Raw genomic sequence first — 17,587 nt, forward strand, 5'->3', positions numbered from 1 at the left:
CCAACATGTATAGACTCAAAAGGACGGTTCATTTCATAGATCTACATCATAAACATCGAAAAAGTAAGAATTGAACACTTTTACTCAAACTCTCAAGAACACAAAGTTCTTGAGTTTAATCATCCATAAACTTCATTTTTAACCATTAAATTCGTTCATTCATCATGTTAAAAGCATGTTAAGCATGTTATGAACCTTAGAATCAATTTTCATTAAGAAAATACATTCAAGACTAAAACAAAAATGGGGTGGAGGAAGTTCGGGTGAGGAGAAATCGACATTCTCCCCTTCCTCGAGTCACCCACGATTATGAAACCTACTCTCATACTTGGATTCGAAGAAAACACGACGATTGATCTTGAATCCCTTGCTTTCCTCTTGCCCTAGCTTCTCTTGAGCTCTCCCTTCTCTCTAACTTCAAGAACAAAAGAGAAATAATGATATTTCTCTCTCCTTTCTTGACTAAATGGGCGCCCCCCACTATGCTCACAAGGCCCATCGGGCCTCAAGCCCATTGGTTTGGCCCAATAACACGTTAATTCACACTACTCGCTTAATAACTAAAATACTCGATAAATAACTCAAGTCATTAACTTAATTAAAATGTCACGTTAATAAAATATTTTAAAACACGAAAACTAATAATTTGAAAATTGGGTCGTTACAGAGATTACTTGGCTAAAACTGGAGGTATAATTGTAGGGGTTGGAGGAAATATTTTCTATGGTTTGAGACTCTATAATTATGAGTTCACACGGGTATTCTCTTGCACTGCTTGTGTTTTAGTGTATCCTCTTTAGATAATCAATACTCCCTTCATAAAAAAATATTAAGTAAAATTCATTTTTTTAAGTTCATTGTATAATTTAATGCATCTGATCAATAATATAAACCAAATACAATCATTATACAATGAACTTAAAAAGTTAAATTTTGCTTATATTTTGTTAGAGATATTTTGTCACAGAGAGAGTATAATAATTTTCCTTATACAAAAATATAAGGAAATATCTTGAAACATATTTTGAGATTCTGCCAAAATAAATAACACCAATTACTCAATTCACAATTCTATATTTGAAACATCCGAGACAACTAAAATTTTATAAACAACCAGCTCCTCTGCTACTATAATGCAGGATGCAAGTGGAAACTCAGAACCAGCAGCACAATTCCAAATTTTGAATGATGTAGTGTTACAAGGAATAACGTGTATTATTGCCACGCTGACAGACGCCTCCTCGACATTAGAGTTCTAAGAACTCTCAATCAATCTAAACAAACTCTCAATTCTGTTGAGTTGAACCAACCACTACCACTTCGCAATCAAAAGCTTGCTGATGAAGCTTCGACCTGCTTCCTCACTAGAGATATATGCAACTGACGCTAACCCTCACCGCCTTCTATCTAATGAACATAATAGAATGTGTATTCTAACTAATGACAGGACATTATGGAATCATGGAAGTAGTATCATACAACACAAAAGCCATGTTTAAACTATGACAGGATAAAATAAAATACACCTACACCATGTAATCTATATCTATATCTATATCTATCTATATCTATATATCTATATATACATAAAAGATGATAAACTTTGAAACCCTAATCCAAAACCCTAATTTCTATCCAATGGTTGATTGACATTTATAGCCTTAGCAAACCACATGTTGAGGAGCAGAAGCTTACACATGGCCTGCTATATGGAACACATGCATTGGGCCTAATGGGATATATATTTCTCTTTTCCCATTTTTCTTTTTACTTTGTGAAGTTTTTTTCTCTCTCTTTTCTCTCTCGTACGATCTCTCTCTCTCTTCTCACTATCTTCACACTTTCATCTCTAACCTTTCTCAATCTCTTTCTCTCTGTCCTCCTCATCTAATCTTCACCATAACATCCACCGCAACTTTCACCACACCTATAAATCAATAACTCGTCAGTGTGAGGGAGTGGCCGAGTGAGAGGAGATTTGTCGGCGGGAGAGAAGTTCCGGCTAGGAGGAGAGAATTCCGGCTGAGGAGAGAAGTTCGCGGTAACAGGCGGTGCTTGGCGACGGCGGTGACAAATCTTCTTTCTCATTCTTTCCTATGGTTAGATCTGTTACTTTCTATGCTCTATTTAATTGCTTTTTTTTCTATTGTTTTTTTTATGAGATGGTTACAGATTGGAGGTGGTGGTGATGTGTGTTGGTTATGGTAGATGGTGACAGTGATGTTTGTTTTTTCCAATTTATAGACGGATGAATCCACTGCAATCTGAAAACCCCAACATTTAACACTTATTTTTAGTTCTGTATTATGTTTAGTTTTGATCTTGCATGTTTGAAATCCTCCATGAAATTGGATCTTTGGATGTCAATAAACTCAGGTGATTAGAAAAATCTCATCTCTCTTTCAAACTGTTTTCGTTTTGTAAATGTCAATTGCTAATTGGTCAATGTGATTTTTGAAGAAGTTTGGGTTAAACCCGTGTTCTAGGACATGGCTCCACTAAAAAGGTAAATTCTCACTCCTCCCAACTCCAATTGAAATTCCGTTTGTTTCTGTGGTTAGCTAACTCAATTATGGTCGTTGTGACACCAATTTCATAATTTTTTGTTAGGAAATGAAGTCTGGGGATGCTTTTGAAGTTGAGGTACTGAAGCTGTAAAAATGGTGTTTTGAGGACTACGAGTTTGGGTACTCAAGCGGCACAAACAGATGGTTTTAAGCTTGCGGAATAACATCGTACTTCTATTAAATCAGGTGGGTTCCATTAGGTAAACTCTCACTTAATAGAGTAGCTTTATTAGCTTTCCCCCAAATTCATGATGCATGTCAACTTATGATTTTAGGATTAATTAGGATAACTCTATAATTCAACTAATTAATGATTTAAACAAGCCCTTAAGATGATTGAAATGACTGTATGTTTTTGAATTTAGGATAAACCAGAGGGGGTGGATTTTGATCTAGCTTGAAGGTTTTGATCATCTGTTATAAGAGGTAGTTCTCTTCTTGTATCTCTTTATATCTCCAATTTGGTTTTTAGATTTACAGTTCAGATTACTTCTTATTGGCTACTGATTTGATTTACAAGTTTGATTGAAAAAAATGTAATAACATGTATATAGTATTTATACCGGCGAGGAAGAGAGTTCCTGCCGAGAGAGTTGCAGTGGCAGTTCACGGTGACACCGCGGTGCTTGGCGATGGAGGTGATGAAGCCCTTTTCTCCTTCTTTACTCTGGTTCCATATGTTACTTTCTATACTCTATTTATTTGATTTTTTTCCTGTTGTTTTCTGCTTTGTTTGTTTTATTCTAGCCTATTTTTTTCCACCCTTCATTCTCTTCCTAACCAAAATCAAAATGGATGCAGGGTCCTATCCTTCATTTTCCATTCTTCTTTTCATTGCAGCAAATCATAACTGCTTATTATCATTCAGCTGAAGCAGCTATGTCTAAAGGATCTTTTGAAGATAATTTCAGCATAATGTTGTCCCAGGACCATTTTACTACCTCTACAGATGGACAGGTCTGATATCTCTCCTTAGACAATGATAGAGGTATAAAATGCATAAACATAATATTAATTATTTGAGCATACTTTATATTATTATGCCATGTTTTGGTTTGATTAATTTGATATTAAATATTATGAAGTGTAGTGCAAAATACTCAAAACATGATTAAAACTAGAACTGAATCAGTTATGGATTCAGTCAACACACACTCTCCAATTTTCATGAATTGCCTTCAAATTTTGAACAATTTTTACCTCATAAACCCTCAAATTCTCTCCCAAATTTCACCTCTTCAACGTGCTCAATCTCTCTTCCTCCTCTCCAAAATCACTTCCACCCTCCTCACATGTAATCATCATCATCATTATCTAATTGCAATTGCAACTTCATGTTTAATTATTTATTCCAACTTAATTTACTATTATTCTTTTTTTGCAGTGAAATTGAGGTGCAATGGGGTTCAACCAAATGATCACCCTGTCAAATTGGAGCTTTTATATAGATTGACCAACATTTTATCAAAGAAAAGCTAGACAGTGAACTAATTATCTCGAACATTATACACATAAGCTAAGAATGATAAACATTTATTTTGTCAACTTGAGGGGAAGTATAGAGGATTTGTATTATTTCACTAAAATTACTTTGGCGTGCAACATTGTTTCTTAATTTCCTTTTTTTCCGGACTAAAAGGAGTATATCGTATATCTATAGGAAATGAGTAACAGTTTATATATAGTATAGTATAAATACCTTTTCTTTATGTTTGGATACATTCATAAAAAAATGACTTTTTTGTTCTTTTTTATCAATTTACATTTGGGTAGTTTGGTTAATTATTAGCATCAAAGTTAAAATTTTGAGGTCATTTATTTTAAAGCATTGAATATTTTACGGGACGTGGATTTCAAATAAAACAAAGATATAGATTTGGGTGGTTTAGTATGAAGCTGAAATTGGTAAGAGGTGATTCTCTTTGTGACAGCCTATTATGTAAGTATGTAATTACATCAACATTCCTTCAAAAAAATATAAAAAATTACATCAACATTGAACTATAGTATTATTAAATGTACTTTTTTATGGGTACTTTTTTGGGTTTACTATATATTCCAATTGGTGTGGTGTTTATAAGAATGTGAAATTGTTGCAGATGTGTACAGAAAATGGTTATGAAACAGTCCCTTTCAAGTATATTGAAAAGTGTAGATTTGAAAAAAGCTATCGACTTTTTTAATTTTTTGCTTTAAACTACGTGATTGTTTATTTTTTTAACTAATTTTTTGTAGTTTGATGTGACCTACATTTTTTAATTGAAGCTTATTTTCTTCACAAATGTAATTTAATGATAATATAATAATAAATGTATAATTATAAGTTTGAAAGGTTCCTATAGTATATTGTTGATTTAGATGATAATTTGTCTTAAATCTGATTGCAGGTTATAGCTATTAATGGACAATTTCCAGGACCTTTGATCAATGTTACAACTAATAACCATCTAACTTTGAATGTGTTCAATAAGTTGGATGAAGATCTTTTCATTACATGGTTTAGTATATCACTATTACATTGCAATGTTTTGCTGTATTTTTCCATTGTTCATAGAAAAATGATTTTTTGAAATTGAAATTATGATGTCTAATGCAATTTCTTTGTTTTTATGTATTTTTGAAATGTGTATAAGCTGTATAAAAAGTAAGCGAGATGGATATAAACACTTACGTGTCAGATACAATGTATTTTAATGTTCAAATAACATAGCTGTTGTTCGTATAGTTTGCAATCTAACAGATTTGACAAAAAAATTTGTGGTAGGCCTGGTATTCAAATGCGGAGAAACTCGTGGCAAGACGGAGTTCTTGGTACTAATTGTCCGATTCCTCCTAAATGGAATTGGACATATCAGTTTCAAGTCAAGGATCAAATCGGGAGTTTCTTAGGCATATTTGGAGCAAAGGAAAGCAAGAGGAGAAGGAACAATCAGTGGATCTTTCATATATTCCTATGCTTCCAAATATAAATTGAGGCACCTAATTTAAATGTATAGAACTGTTATGCTTCCAGAAATAATGTGGATCTTTTCAATTTTTCATTATTTTCGGTTTACTCATGATTTGTGGAAATACTTTAGTTTATGATTTTCTGCTCAATCTGTTTTGGATATTCCTGTGGGGAACATAGTTGAAGTTCCTTTGGCACAAACTGGTGAAGGTATTGCTGAATGTGAACTTCTCAGATGGTATGTCCAAGAGGTGAGTGTAGTACTGATTTGAATTTTGATGTATGCAATTTTCAGTGAGTTTCTATCATTTATGATTATGAATTGTTGGTGTTTTGATTGGCTACATTTTGCAAAAGCCAACCAGCCAGATGCTGGACTGAGGTGCTGTAGCATTATAGTACAGCATCCTGATGCTCTGATGCCAATTGTAATCTGGCACGCAGTGAACACAATGCTGCACAAGATGCTATAGCATATGTTGCAGCAACACAGTCGCAGAACACAGTAAATAAATAAATAAATTGCAGAACAATAAATAACACAGATAATTGTTAACCCAGTTCAGTGCAACGTCACCTACTCTGGGGATACCAATCCAGGAATGAATCCACTATAATAGCTCTAGTTCAAAGCCCTCGACCAACTCCCGGTACTTGACTTATCACCTAGACACTACTCGTGCAATCCTACCTAAGAACCTCTTAGATAATGAGACCCTGTCCCAAATTCCCTCTAACAACACATACTATGTTGCTGTCAATAATAATAATAAGGATGGAGACACTCTCCTAGAAACTAGACCACACTCTTGCTTAAAAGCTTATGAGTGAATCACACACACGAACTCCGTACTTCAAAGCTTAGGAGTCGTTTACAATTAACAACCAAAACCCAGTCCTAAACTTGCATCAAAGTGACACAAGAAAGGCTTACAAAAGACACACACACTAAACCTTAAAAACGCACACTTTTTGTAATACAAGGTTTAGAATACACGAGAATAATAGCTTGAGGCTTCACATATTTATAGTCTTCAATTGTCTTGATGGGCAAGCTAGGTCTTCAGACAAATACAGCTGTAGGAATTGCGGACAACCCTAGATTATTTCCAGAAATATAATTCATGTTGTACCAAACAAAAAAAACGCAAAAATATAATATAATTATATTTTTGTTTTAAATAACATTCCTTCAGCCGACTTTAATAAAACTTGCTGAGCAAGGCTCGTTTTGCCCAGACGCACGTGCCTGAATATATAATTGAAGCAAATCTTGACTCAGATTTGAAATAAAAATTCTGCACGAAAAATAGAGCATCAGGATGCTGTACTATAATGCTACAGCACTATGCGCAGCAATGAAAACCAAGGAAAACAAAGGAGTGATGAAAAATCAAGCTTAAACAGGAACATTTGATGCCATGAATGTGAAGGATATGGTCACATCAGACCTGAATGTCCAACATATCAGAAGAGAGCAAAGAAAGGGCTAACTGTCAGTTGGTCTGAGGATGATGATTCAGAAGATGATACAGCATCTGTAACTGCTAAACATATCTCAGTCTTAACAGGTATTGTTACATCTGATACAGAATCTTATGATGGAGAGGTAACCTATGAAGAACTTGCTGACTCCTACAGGGAGCTCTGTCTTAAGAGTGAAGAAATATGCAGGGTCATTGAGAAACAAAAGATAACCATCAATGAGTTAAAAGCAGAAAAATTTGAAAATATATCAAAGATGGAGGAGCTTCAAAAGAAGGTAAATTGTCTATCCTCTGACCTTGAAGAAGCTAATGGAGTCATTGAAAAATTGAATGCTGACATTTGGCGACTAAGAAAGTTCTCTGACATGCTGTATAAAGATGATGATCATCTTGACAAACTCCATAAAGCTGATGGTCAACTTGAAGAAATCTTAGAGAAAAATGTTCAAAAGCCTAGGAACATTGGGCTTAGTTATGAGAATGTCAACAAATTCAAAAACTACAGTCCTGACCTCATGTACATGGATCCTAAAGAAACTCAGAAGCAAAGGATGCCTTACAAGAAGCCGCAGCATCATCAGCAGCATCTCTTGTCAAGAAACAGAAGAAAACACCATTCTTGGAGATGTCATTACTGTGGTAGAAAAGGACATATAAGACCTTTCTGCTATAAATTATATGGGTATCCTAACAGACGTCCTCAGCATAAACCAGCTTCCACAACTCTCTCCACTCAACAAGAATGGAAACCTAAAGTTAAAGATGAAAAGAAGAGTGATACAACTCAACCTGAGGAAGAAACTACTGCTCTGATTGCTCACACATCACTTAGAGCTTCATCAAGGGAAGACTGGTACTTTGATAGTGGGTGTTCAAGACACATGACCGGAATAAGCAAATTTCTTGTTGGTATAAAGTCTTACTCAACCAGCTTTGTAACTTTTGGTGATGGTGCTAAAGGAGAAATTGTTGGAATAGGGGAGCTCAAAAGTAATAGCTTGCCTAAACTAAACAATGTGCTACTAGTGAGAGGATTGACTGCAAATCTGATAAGCATCAGTCAACTATGCGATCAAGGAATGAAGGTAAACTTCACCAAGTCTGAATGTCTGGTCACAAGCAATGAAGGAGAAATTTTGATGAAGGGGGTCAGATCAAAAGACAATTGCTACCTATGGGTGCCCCAAGAAGGAGCAAATGTGTCAACATGCTTAATCACGAAAGAAGATGAAGTAAAACTGTAGCACCAAAAGCTTGGTCATCTCAATCTAAGAAGCATGAAGAAAGCCATATCTGAAGAAGCCATCAGAGGTCTACCAAATCTCAAAATTGAAGAAGGAAGCATATGTGGAGACTGTCAAATTGGAAAACAAACCAAGATGCCACACCCAAAGCTGCAGCATCTTACCACTACCAGAGTTCTTGAGCTTCTTCACATGGATTTGATGGGTCCTATGCAAACTGAAAGCTTAGGAGGAAAAAGGTATGCCTATGTTGTTGTTGATGATTTCTCTAGATATACCTGGATAAATTTTATTAGAAAGAAATCAGAAACCTTTGATGTGTTCAAAGATCTATGTATTCAACTTCAAAGGGAGAAAAATAATGTTGTATTAAGGATCAGAAGTGATCATGGTAAGGAGTTTGAAAACTCAAGATTCTCTGACTTCTGTGCCTCTGAAGGTATTATGCATGAATTCTCATCTCCCATTACACCACAACAAAATGGTGTAGTAGAAAGAAAAAATAGAACTATACAAGAGTCTGCAAGAGTAATGTTACATGCAAAGAAACTTTCTCAGGGTTTTTGGGCAGAAGCTATGAATACTGCTTGCTACATTCATAATCGTGTCACCTTGAGATCTGGAACCACAACTACTCTATACGAATTATGGAAAGATAGAAAACCTACTGTTAAGCATTTTCATGTGTTTGGAAGTAAATGCTATATCTTATCTGATAGAGAACCAAGAACCAAAATGGATCCTAAAAGTGATGAAGGCATATTCTTGGGATACTCAACAAATAGCAGAGCCTACAGAGTATATAACTGTAGAACCAAAACCATGATGGAATCTATAAATGTGGTAATAGATGATACTTCAAGTGAGACTACTACATATGCTGCAGAAGATGCTACAACATTTATCCCAGGTGGTGAGAATTCTGAAACTATTGAGGAATCCAAGAATGATACAGAGGTCGCCACATCTGAACAAGTCTCTGCTACTCCAAGGAAAGGTCCATCTACACGTACTCAAAAGAATCATCCTACAGATCAAATTATTGGTAATCCTAACCAAGGAATTACCACTAGAAGGACACTTGACTTGGTCTCTAATGCTTGCTTTGTGTCTAAGTTTGAACCCAAAAATGTGAAGGAAGCCCTAACAGATGAGTTTTGGATAAATGCTATGCAAGAAGAACTAAATCAGTTTAAAAGGAATGAAGTTTGGGACTTAGTTCCTAGACCAGAAAATATAAATGTGATTGGTACCAAGTGGGTCTACAAGAATAAGTCTGATGAAAGTGGAACTGTAACCAGGAACAAAGCAAGGCTGGTGGCACAAGGATATTCACAGATTGAAGGGATTGACTTTGATGAGACTTTCGCTCCAGTCACTCGTCTTGAATCCATTAGACTACTTCTAGGAGTGGCATGTATTCTAAAATTCAAGCTATTTCAAATGGATGTGAAAAGTGCCTTCCTCAATGGGTACTTAAATGAAGAAGTATATGTGGAACAACCAAAGGGGTTTGTTGATCCAAGCTTTCTTAATCATGTTTACAAATTAAAGAAAGCACTATATGGATTGAAACAAGCACCTCGAGCATGGTATGAAAGATTAACTGAGTTCCTTATTAGTCAAGGCTACCGGAAGGGAGGAAATGACAAGACTCTATTTGTAAAAGAAGATCAAGGAAAATTTATGATAGCTCAAATCTATGTTGATGACATTGTCTTTGGAGGAATGTCTAGTAAGATGGTACAGCATTTTGTGCAGCAAATGTAGTCTGAGTTTGAGATGAGTCTTGTAGGTGAACTAACCTACTTCCTTGGACTCCAAGTAAAGCAAATGGAGGATACTATTTTTATCTCTCAAAGCAAGTATGCAAGAAATATAGTGAAAAAGTTTGGTATGGAAAGTGCTGCTCATAAAAGAACACCTGCAGCAACTCATTTAAAGCTTTCAAAAGATGAAAAAGGAGTTGATGTTGATCAAAGTCTCTATAGAAGTATGATAGGAAGCTTATTGTATCTTACAGCCAGCAGGCCTGATATTACTTTTGCTGTAGGAGTGTGTGCTAGGTACCAAGCTGAGCCAAAGATGAGTCATCTTGCTCAAGTGAAAAGAATTTTGAAGTATGTGAATGGTACATGTGATTATGGGATCTTGTATACTCATGGTGAGAACTCTATGCTAGTAGCATATTGTGATGCTGATTGGGCAGGTTGTGCAGATGATAGAAAAAGCACCTCAGGAGCTTGTTTCTTTTTGGGCAACAATCTTATATCTTGGTTCAGCAAGAAACAGAATTGTGTATCTTTATCTACAGCTGAAGCAGAGTACATAGCTGCTGGTAGTAGCTGCTTCCAGTTATTATGGATGAAACAAATGTTGTTGGAGTACAATGTGGTACAAAATGCTATGGCACTATACTGTGACAATCTTAGTGCCATCAATATTTCAAAAAATCCTATCCAACATAGCAGGACGAAGCATATTGATATTAGGCACCACTTTATTAGAGATCTAGTTGAAGAAGGTATTGTGACTCTTGAGCATATTTCAACTGAAGAACAATTGGCTGATATTTTTACTAAGGCTCTAGATGCAGTTCAATTTGAAAAATTGCGAGGCAAACTTGGTATTTGCCTGTGCGAAGATTTGTAGCAGTTACAACACAAAGAGCGTGCAGTTGAAGTGTCTCTTCACACTTCATTTAGTTGTGCACGCAAATTAAGGGAAGTTATCAAAAACTTCCATAACTTCTCCTTTCACGCCATTCAAATTCATCTTTTCACGCGCTACATTACTTCTCCCCATTCTCTCTCTTCATCAACTACTCAACTTCCTCTCTCAAACTCCATTAGCGAAAACCTTCACCAAAGTTCAACAATCACCATGTCAAGTTCTCAAAATCCATCTCCTTCCAAGAACGACGAAACTCTTCCTCCACAAACGGCCACATCACCCTCATACGAGTCTCTCCCTCAACAAATCACCGTGGCCTATCCAATTTCAACAATCTTTCCTGAGGAAATAACGAAGAGGAAGAAGATCTCAGCGAAGAAGACAACGCCAAAGAAAACTCAATCCACTTCGCGTGCGTCATCTGCTTCGAAACAAACGGGTAAGAAATCAAAATCCACTTCTAGAGTTGTTCATACGATGCGTGAACTGTACCTTGACAATCCTGCTATTCCAAATGTTAATGTTGATGCTGAAGCATCTGAATCTAGTGAGAAGAATTTAAGTTTGGAACTTGATTTACCTGAAACCCTAGGATCAAAAAACCCTAGGTCTGTTGAATTGGGGAAAACCACTTTGGAAATCCCTGATGCTGCTATTGATGATATTGGCGCTACCTCTAAGGCCAATTTTGAGTCAGAAATGACAGTTGATGAGAATGCAGGTTCTGGGCTAGATGCTGCAAATGATGCTACAGCATCTGCAGCACATATTGATGTTAGTACTTCTGTGGTACCTGATTCACCAAACTCTCCTGTGGTTCCTGATAATGAGAAAAGTACTGAAACCACCATCCCTGATGATGTCACTACTCAGGATAAGGGTGAAACTGCAAATATCCCTTATACAAGTGAGGCAAATGTAATTGATGTTGAGAGCCTCAATTTCAAGAGTACTCCTAGGGCTGGTATAACTAGAAGGCTGAGAAGTAGTACTGGAAAAGGCATAGCCACTTCCTCTGAAGCCACCAAGGCTACATTTGGGCCTAAGAAACAGTGGAGCAAGGTCACTGTAGCCTCTGAAAGTAAGAAGAAGACTGTGAAGAGGAAGACTATTTCCTCTAGTGATTCTGACTATGAGGAAGACCAAGATGCTGAAGCATCTCCTGCAGCATCTCCTGCTGCATCTCCTCAAAAACCTGCCAAGAGAAGAAGAATGGCTCCTAATGTACCATCTGTACCAATTGATAATGTCTCCTTTCACTGTGTTGAGAATGTTGACAGGTGGAAATTTGTGGTCAAAAGGAGAATGGCCATAGAAAGGAACCTTAATGAAGAATTCTTGAAATGTCAAGATATTATAAGTCTGATAGAGGAAGCAGGGCTGATAAAAACTGTATCTGAGTTGGGTAAATGCTATGATAAATTGACCAGAGAGTTCTTAGTGAACATCCCAGCTGATTGTGATAACCCTTTAAGTCCTGAGTACTTGAAGGTGTATGTGAGGGGAAGATGTGTTGACTTTTCACCAGCCATCATCAACCAACATCTGGGTAGATGTGATGTTCCTGCACCTGAATTGGAGATATCTATGAATGAGGTGTGCAAGACAATAACTGGTGACAAGGTGAGAATGTGGCCAAGAGCTGGAAAATTGTCTGCTGCAAAATTAACTACAAAGTATGCTCTGCTGAACAAAATTGGTGCAGCCAACTGGGTCCCCACTACACACTCCAATAGTGTAGCTACAGGTTTGGCCAAACTCATCTATGCCATACGTACTAGTACTGTTTTTTATTATGGCACTTATATCTTTAATGCAACAATTCTTCATGGCTCTTCTACTGCTATAAAGATGCCAATAGCCTTTTCCACCTTGATATGTGATATTATTTTGTCCCAACATCCTGATATCTGCAATAAGTCTGATGTGCCTGTCCCTAGACCTTCAGCCTTGACAATGGAATTTAGATTGCTGGAAGGTAAACATGCTGCAGACATTGTTGTGGCATCTTTGAAGAAACTAGCTGCAGGCATCACCAAAAGACAGATGATTGCTAATCTCAGGGAGGTTAGTAAAATGCTGGGTGAGAAGAAGGAGCTGGTAGATGGTGTAATCCAAGCCTTGGAGCTTGAGCAGACACAAGGAAATGAGGATGGAGTAGGTCCTTCCCATGGTGCTTCCCATGATGATGATCTTGCAGGTGGTGACACTGTAGAAGAGGAGATGGCCTCTGATGAAAGTCCTTCCATATGATCTGTTTATGTAACTTTTTCTTTATTTGGATGTTATTTTTGAAGGCTTAGTCCTAATGGTTTGTAATTTGTACTATGTGGCCCCTTATGTTCTGACATCCTGTGACTCTATGCTACTTGATACTCTATGGATCTTTGTTTTTGCTTCTATTCTATGGTACTGACTTTATTTGTCAGAATTTATGGCTAAAAAGGGGGAGTAAAATGTGACTGTGCATGATGTGATGAAGAATGCTATAGCATCTAGTATAGCATGTTTGCTTATATGCATGTTTTGAGGGGGAGTGAAATTTATGCATATGTTGAGGGGGAGTAGGTAGAATTTATTTTTCTACTACTTATGATATGCATGTTTACATAGGAATTTATTCTTCCTATTCTCTGTGGCGCTGCTCAAATATTAAGGAGTTTATTTCTCCGATCTTGAATCCACTATGTGAGAGTTTATTTCTCTCTATCTGTACTTTGAGGCTAGATGTGTTATGTTCCGCTATTGCATGCCTCTGATGCTTACGTGCTAGCTATCTATTCATCTGATGAATTTCTTTACTCTCTTTCCTAGTTGTGTGTGTATGTTGACTCGAAGGAAAGTTTAAATAGCTTAGCATCGTTCTACTTTCTTTCCTAGTTGTGTGCTTATGTTGACTCGAAGGAAAGTCTAGACTGTATCTCTCTATGCACTGGCCTAAGGTTGTTTTAGCCAAAATTTGCCAAAGGGGGAGATTGTTGGTGTTTTGATTGGCTACATTTTGCAAAAGCCAACCAGCCAGATGCTGGACTGAGGTGCTGTAGCATTATAGTACAGCATCCTTATGCTCTGTTTTTCGTGCAGAATTTTTATTTCAAATCTGAGTCAAGATTTGCTTCAATTATATATTCAGGCACGTGCGTCTGGGCAAAACGAGCCTTGCTCAGCAAGTTTTATTAAAGTCGGCTGAAGGAATGTTATTTAAAACAAAAATATAATTATATTATATTTTTGCGTTTTTTTTTGTTTGGTACAACATGAATTATATTTCTGGAAATAATCTAGGGTTGGCCGCAATTCCTACAGCTGTATTTGTCTGAAGATCTAGCTTGCCCATCAAGACAATTGAAGACTATAAATATGTGAAGCCTCAAGCTATTATTCTCGTGTATTCTAAACCTTGTATTACAAAAAGTGTGCGTTTTTAAGGTTTAGTGTGTGTGTCTTTTGTAAGCCTTTCTTGTGTCACTTTGATGCAAGTTTAGGACTGGGTTTTGGTTGTTAATTGTAAACGACTCCTAAGCTTTGAAGTACGGAGTTCGTGTGTGTGATTCACTCATAAGCTTTTAAGCAAGAGTGTGGTCTAGTTTCTAGGAGAGTGTCTCCATCCTTATTATTATTATTGACAGCAACATAGTATGTTGTTAGAGGGAATTTGGGACGGGGTCTCATTATCTAAGAGGTTCTTAGGTAGGATTGCACGGGTAGTGTCTAGGTGATAAGTCAAGTACCGGGTGTTGGTCGAGGGCTTTGAACTAGAGCTATTATAGTGGATTCATTCCTGGATTGGTATCCCACAGAGTAGGTGACGTTGCACTGAACTGGGTTAACAATTATCTGTGTTATTTATTGTTCAGCAATTTATTTATTTATTTACTGTGTTCTGCGACTGTGTTGCTGCAACATATGCTATAGCATCTTGTGCAGCATTGTGTTCACTGCGTGCCAGATTACATGAATGGTTTATTTTATTGTGTCATATTGGTAGGGTGATTATGTTGAGGATTTTCAACCACTATGTGAAGTTCAAAGTGATAAAGCTACTATAGAAATTACGAGTCGGTACAAAGAAAAAGTTTCTAATATTCTTCGTGGTCCTGGTGACATTGTAAAGGTGAGTTATGAAATCTCATTCTGTTGGTATAATTCAGTAGGATGATGTTTATAGTTTCAATTTAGAAATTGTTAGGGTACATTGGTGTGGGAGGGATTGAGAGAAGTTGATTGAAACATATCTCATTTGAGATTAGACTTTAGTTTAATGTTGTATTTTTAAGTTTATTGATACTGTTTGAGAGAATTAGAAGTGAGTGAGCCAATGAAACAAGTGAAAAACAGAAAGAAAGTTGGCTGCATTTCATTACCAAGCCTGCTTTTTATGATTACATAAGAGCATGACATAGGAAGCTGATACGTGTTCTGACCTCAAGTCGGCTGCATTGCTTTTCTGACATATTGTCCGCTTTGGATTTTATTTGAGTTCTCACGGTTTTGTCATTAGGTAAAAGGGTTCTCATTGAGTTAGAGTGAGTGTTTATAATCTATTCTTAGTCTTTATTCCTAAGTAATGCGAGAATTTTTGGTGTATCAGAAAAATATGGTAATAATACACAAATATATATGGGGCCTTTCCACGGCCTTTTTTTAGTGGTTGAAGTCTTCAAGCCAGTTAACTATGGAAAATATACTTTAATGACCTATATCTTGCATTAGTGTTTTGGTTATGTGATGTTAGTCTACACTCTAAGGATCACTTTGAAGATAATTATTTTTCTTTTAACTTTGTTAGGTTTTCCGGTTCCAGTCATGGGCATCTAATCGTTTAATGACAGCTGAACAACGTGTTGAGCTTTTAAAGCATGTACAGTAAGCAGCACAAGAAGGTATCATCTGATGTTAGTGAACTTGATGTTAGTGGACACTGCTACTATGAATGCCTACAATGGTGGATGGATTGCTTTTTGTAGAACACGTAGATTGGTTGATGGGATGCACTTTTGCTCTTCTTTATTACGTGACTTTTGATAGTAGTGTCATATTTTATTTTGATAGTAATGTTGAATGGATATGATGTGTGATGTTCCCATAATACCTTCTGTCATGGTGAAGTTAATTTAAAAAAGAAGATGGAATGATTTACTATCCTGTAACCAACACTTTTTTTTTTTGACAAAAGATAAAACCAGCACTTAAATCTCGGAAAAATTATCAATTTCTACCTAACACTTAAATATTAGGCTTTAATAACAGGTTCTAAATTTTTAAGATAATCGCTAAAACTACGAGTTTAATAGAGATGCTTGAAGTATAAGTATAGATGGAGTGAGGAGGTTAAGTATCCTTTTTTTTTTTACCGAAGGAGGTTAAGTATCCTATCTCTAGAGTGGTCTTGGTTGTGGCGTTGGTTCATCTACTTGCCTCTTCCTCGATCAAAATCATATGTTCATTGTTTCATAAAAGAATTAACATGATCCCATATTATTTTTCTATACTTTATCTTAACTACCATATTTTGCATGCTTTAACTTAATATTCACATGCTGATGACTAACTCTCTTGGCTCATATCAACCATGATTGGCATATAGATGCATATGCTTACCCCCTTTCATTGTTTACCACCATGATCGATATATATTGGACGTTCCGCAAAACCCGTGCAACGCATGGGCAGCCATCTAGTAACTCAAAACGTATTTAATTAAACAAAGCATCTTTTCCACTAGGTTGAGTCAGCTTCACAGATTAAATTTTCCTGAAGCAATGAAAGAGTATTGTATTGTGTTTGATGATGATTTCAATTTCAAGTTAGTTTGATGAATTCAAAACGAGAAATGTATGCGATCAATAGCAAGGGTCCATGCTACATCTCGTGGGTTAGTTAGAAAATTATTATTAGCCTTTGATTAGAAAAAATAGATGGTTGAAATTTGGTGTCAAAGTAATGTTTGATACCTGGTATTAATGAACCTTAATTCATATTGAAAATATTTTTGGCAGAGTTTCCATAATTTTATTTGAATTTTATTTAAGTTAAAAAATATACTTCATAATTACAAAAAAGAATCACAACCGTCAAACACCATAAAACAAACTTTGTCTCAAACTAGATTACGTACTACTTTAAAAATTGAAAACTATATGTAGACTATATCTCAAATTTTGTCAAAAAAAAAAAAAAAGGCTTTAATGCAGTTTTGATCCCCCTATTTTGAAAAACCTGAACTTTTGATCCCCCTATTTTAAAACTCAGCACTTTTGATCCCCCTATTTTAGTTTTTTGTTAGTTTTAGTCCCCCACCTCAATTTGGTCAAACTTTTGATCCCCCTATATACTCACTGATGACGTGACATTGTACATGTGGACAAACAATTTCCTTAGATAGTGTCTCGAGCCCCAATCTTTTGCTTCTTTGATTGGAGTGATGTAAACACGATCATCTTTAAGGAATCCCATTGCAAAACATGCATCTCTATAGGTCAAATATTGTGTGTCACCAATTTTTCTGACATCATCATAGCAAGTTGTCCACATGTACAATGCCATGTCATCAGTGAGCATGACACATTAGCAAAAGTTTGACCAAATTGAGGTGGAGGACTAAAACTAACAAAAAACTAAAATAGGGGGATCAAAAGTGCTGAGTTTTAAAATAGGGGGATTAAA

General features: G+C 36.2%; 1 protein-coding gene and 1 long non-coding RNA gene across 3 annotated transcripts; both read left to right on the forward strand.

Moving 5' to 3' along the window:
• The first annotated feature begins 1,794 nt into the window (after positions 1-1,794).
• LOC123883183 lies at positions 1,795-4,012 on the forward strand. Of its 2 annotated transcripts, XR_006800123.1 has the most exons (7): positions 1,795-2,099; positions 2,461-2,506; positions 2,611-2,753; positions 2,933-2,993; positions 3,122-3,205; positions 3,369-3,555; positions 3,952-4,012. It is a non-coding gene; the product is annotated as an uncharacterized LOC123883183 (long non-coding RNA). The 2 variants fall into 2 exon arrangements; XR_006800122.1 differs by having other exon boundaries at positions 2,933-3,205.
• A 7,119-nt stretch (positions 4,013-11,131) lies between these two features.
• LOC123886269 lies at positions 11,132-15,791 on the forward strand. Its single transcript, XM_045935603.1, has 4 exons — positions 11,132-13,160; positions 13,219-13,232; positions 14,910-15,035; positions 15,711-15,791. The coding sequence occupies exons 1-4, from the start codon at positions 11,132-11,134 to the stop codon at positions 15,789-15,791; spliced, it is 2,250 nt and encodes a 749-aa protein (XP_045791559.1).
• Positions 15,792-17,587: the final 1,796 nt, after the last annotated feature.

The sequence above is a fragment of the Trifolium pratense genome, linkage group LG5 (assembly GCF_020283565.1).
Source record: "Trifolium pratense cultivar HEN17-A07 linkage group LG5, ARS_RC_1.1, whole genome shotgun sequence".
Lineage (NCBI taxonomy): Eukaryota > Viridiplantae > Streptophyta > Magnoliopsida > Fabales > Fabaceae > Trifolium > Trifolium pratense.

Bases quoted from the DNA above. Each gene is read 5' to 3' on its own strand.
- LOC123886269 (XM_045935603.1), top strand. From the start codon at position 11,132: ATGTCAAGTTCTCAAAATCCATCTCCTTCCAAGAACGACGAAACTCTT. The intron at 15,036-15,710 runs GTGAGTTATGAA...TAACTTTGTTAG, and splicing joins GTCCTGGTGACATTGTAAAG to GTTTTCCGGTTCCAGTCATG.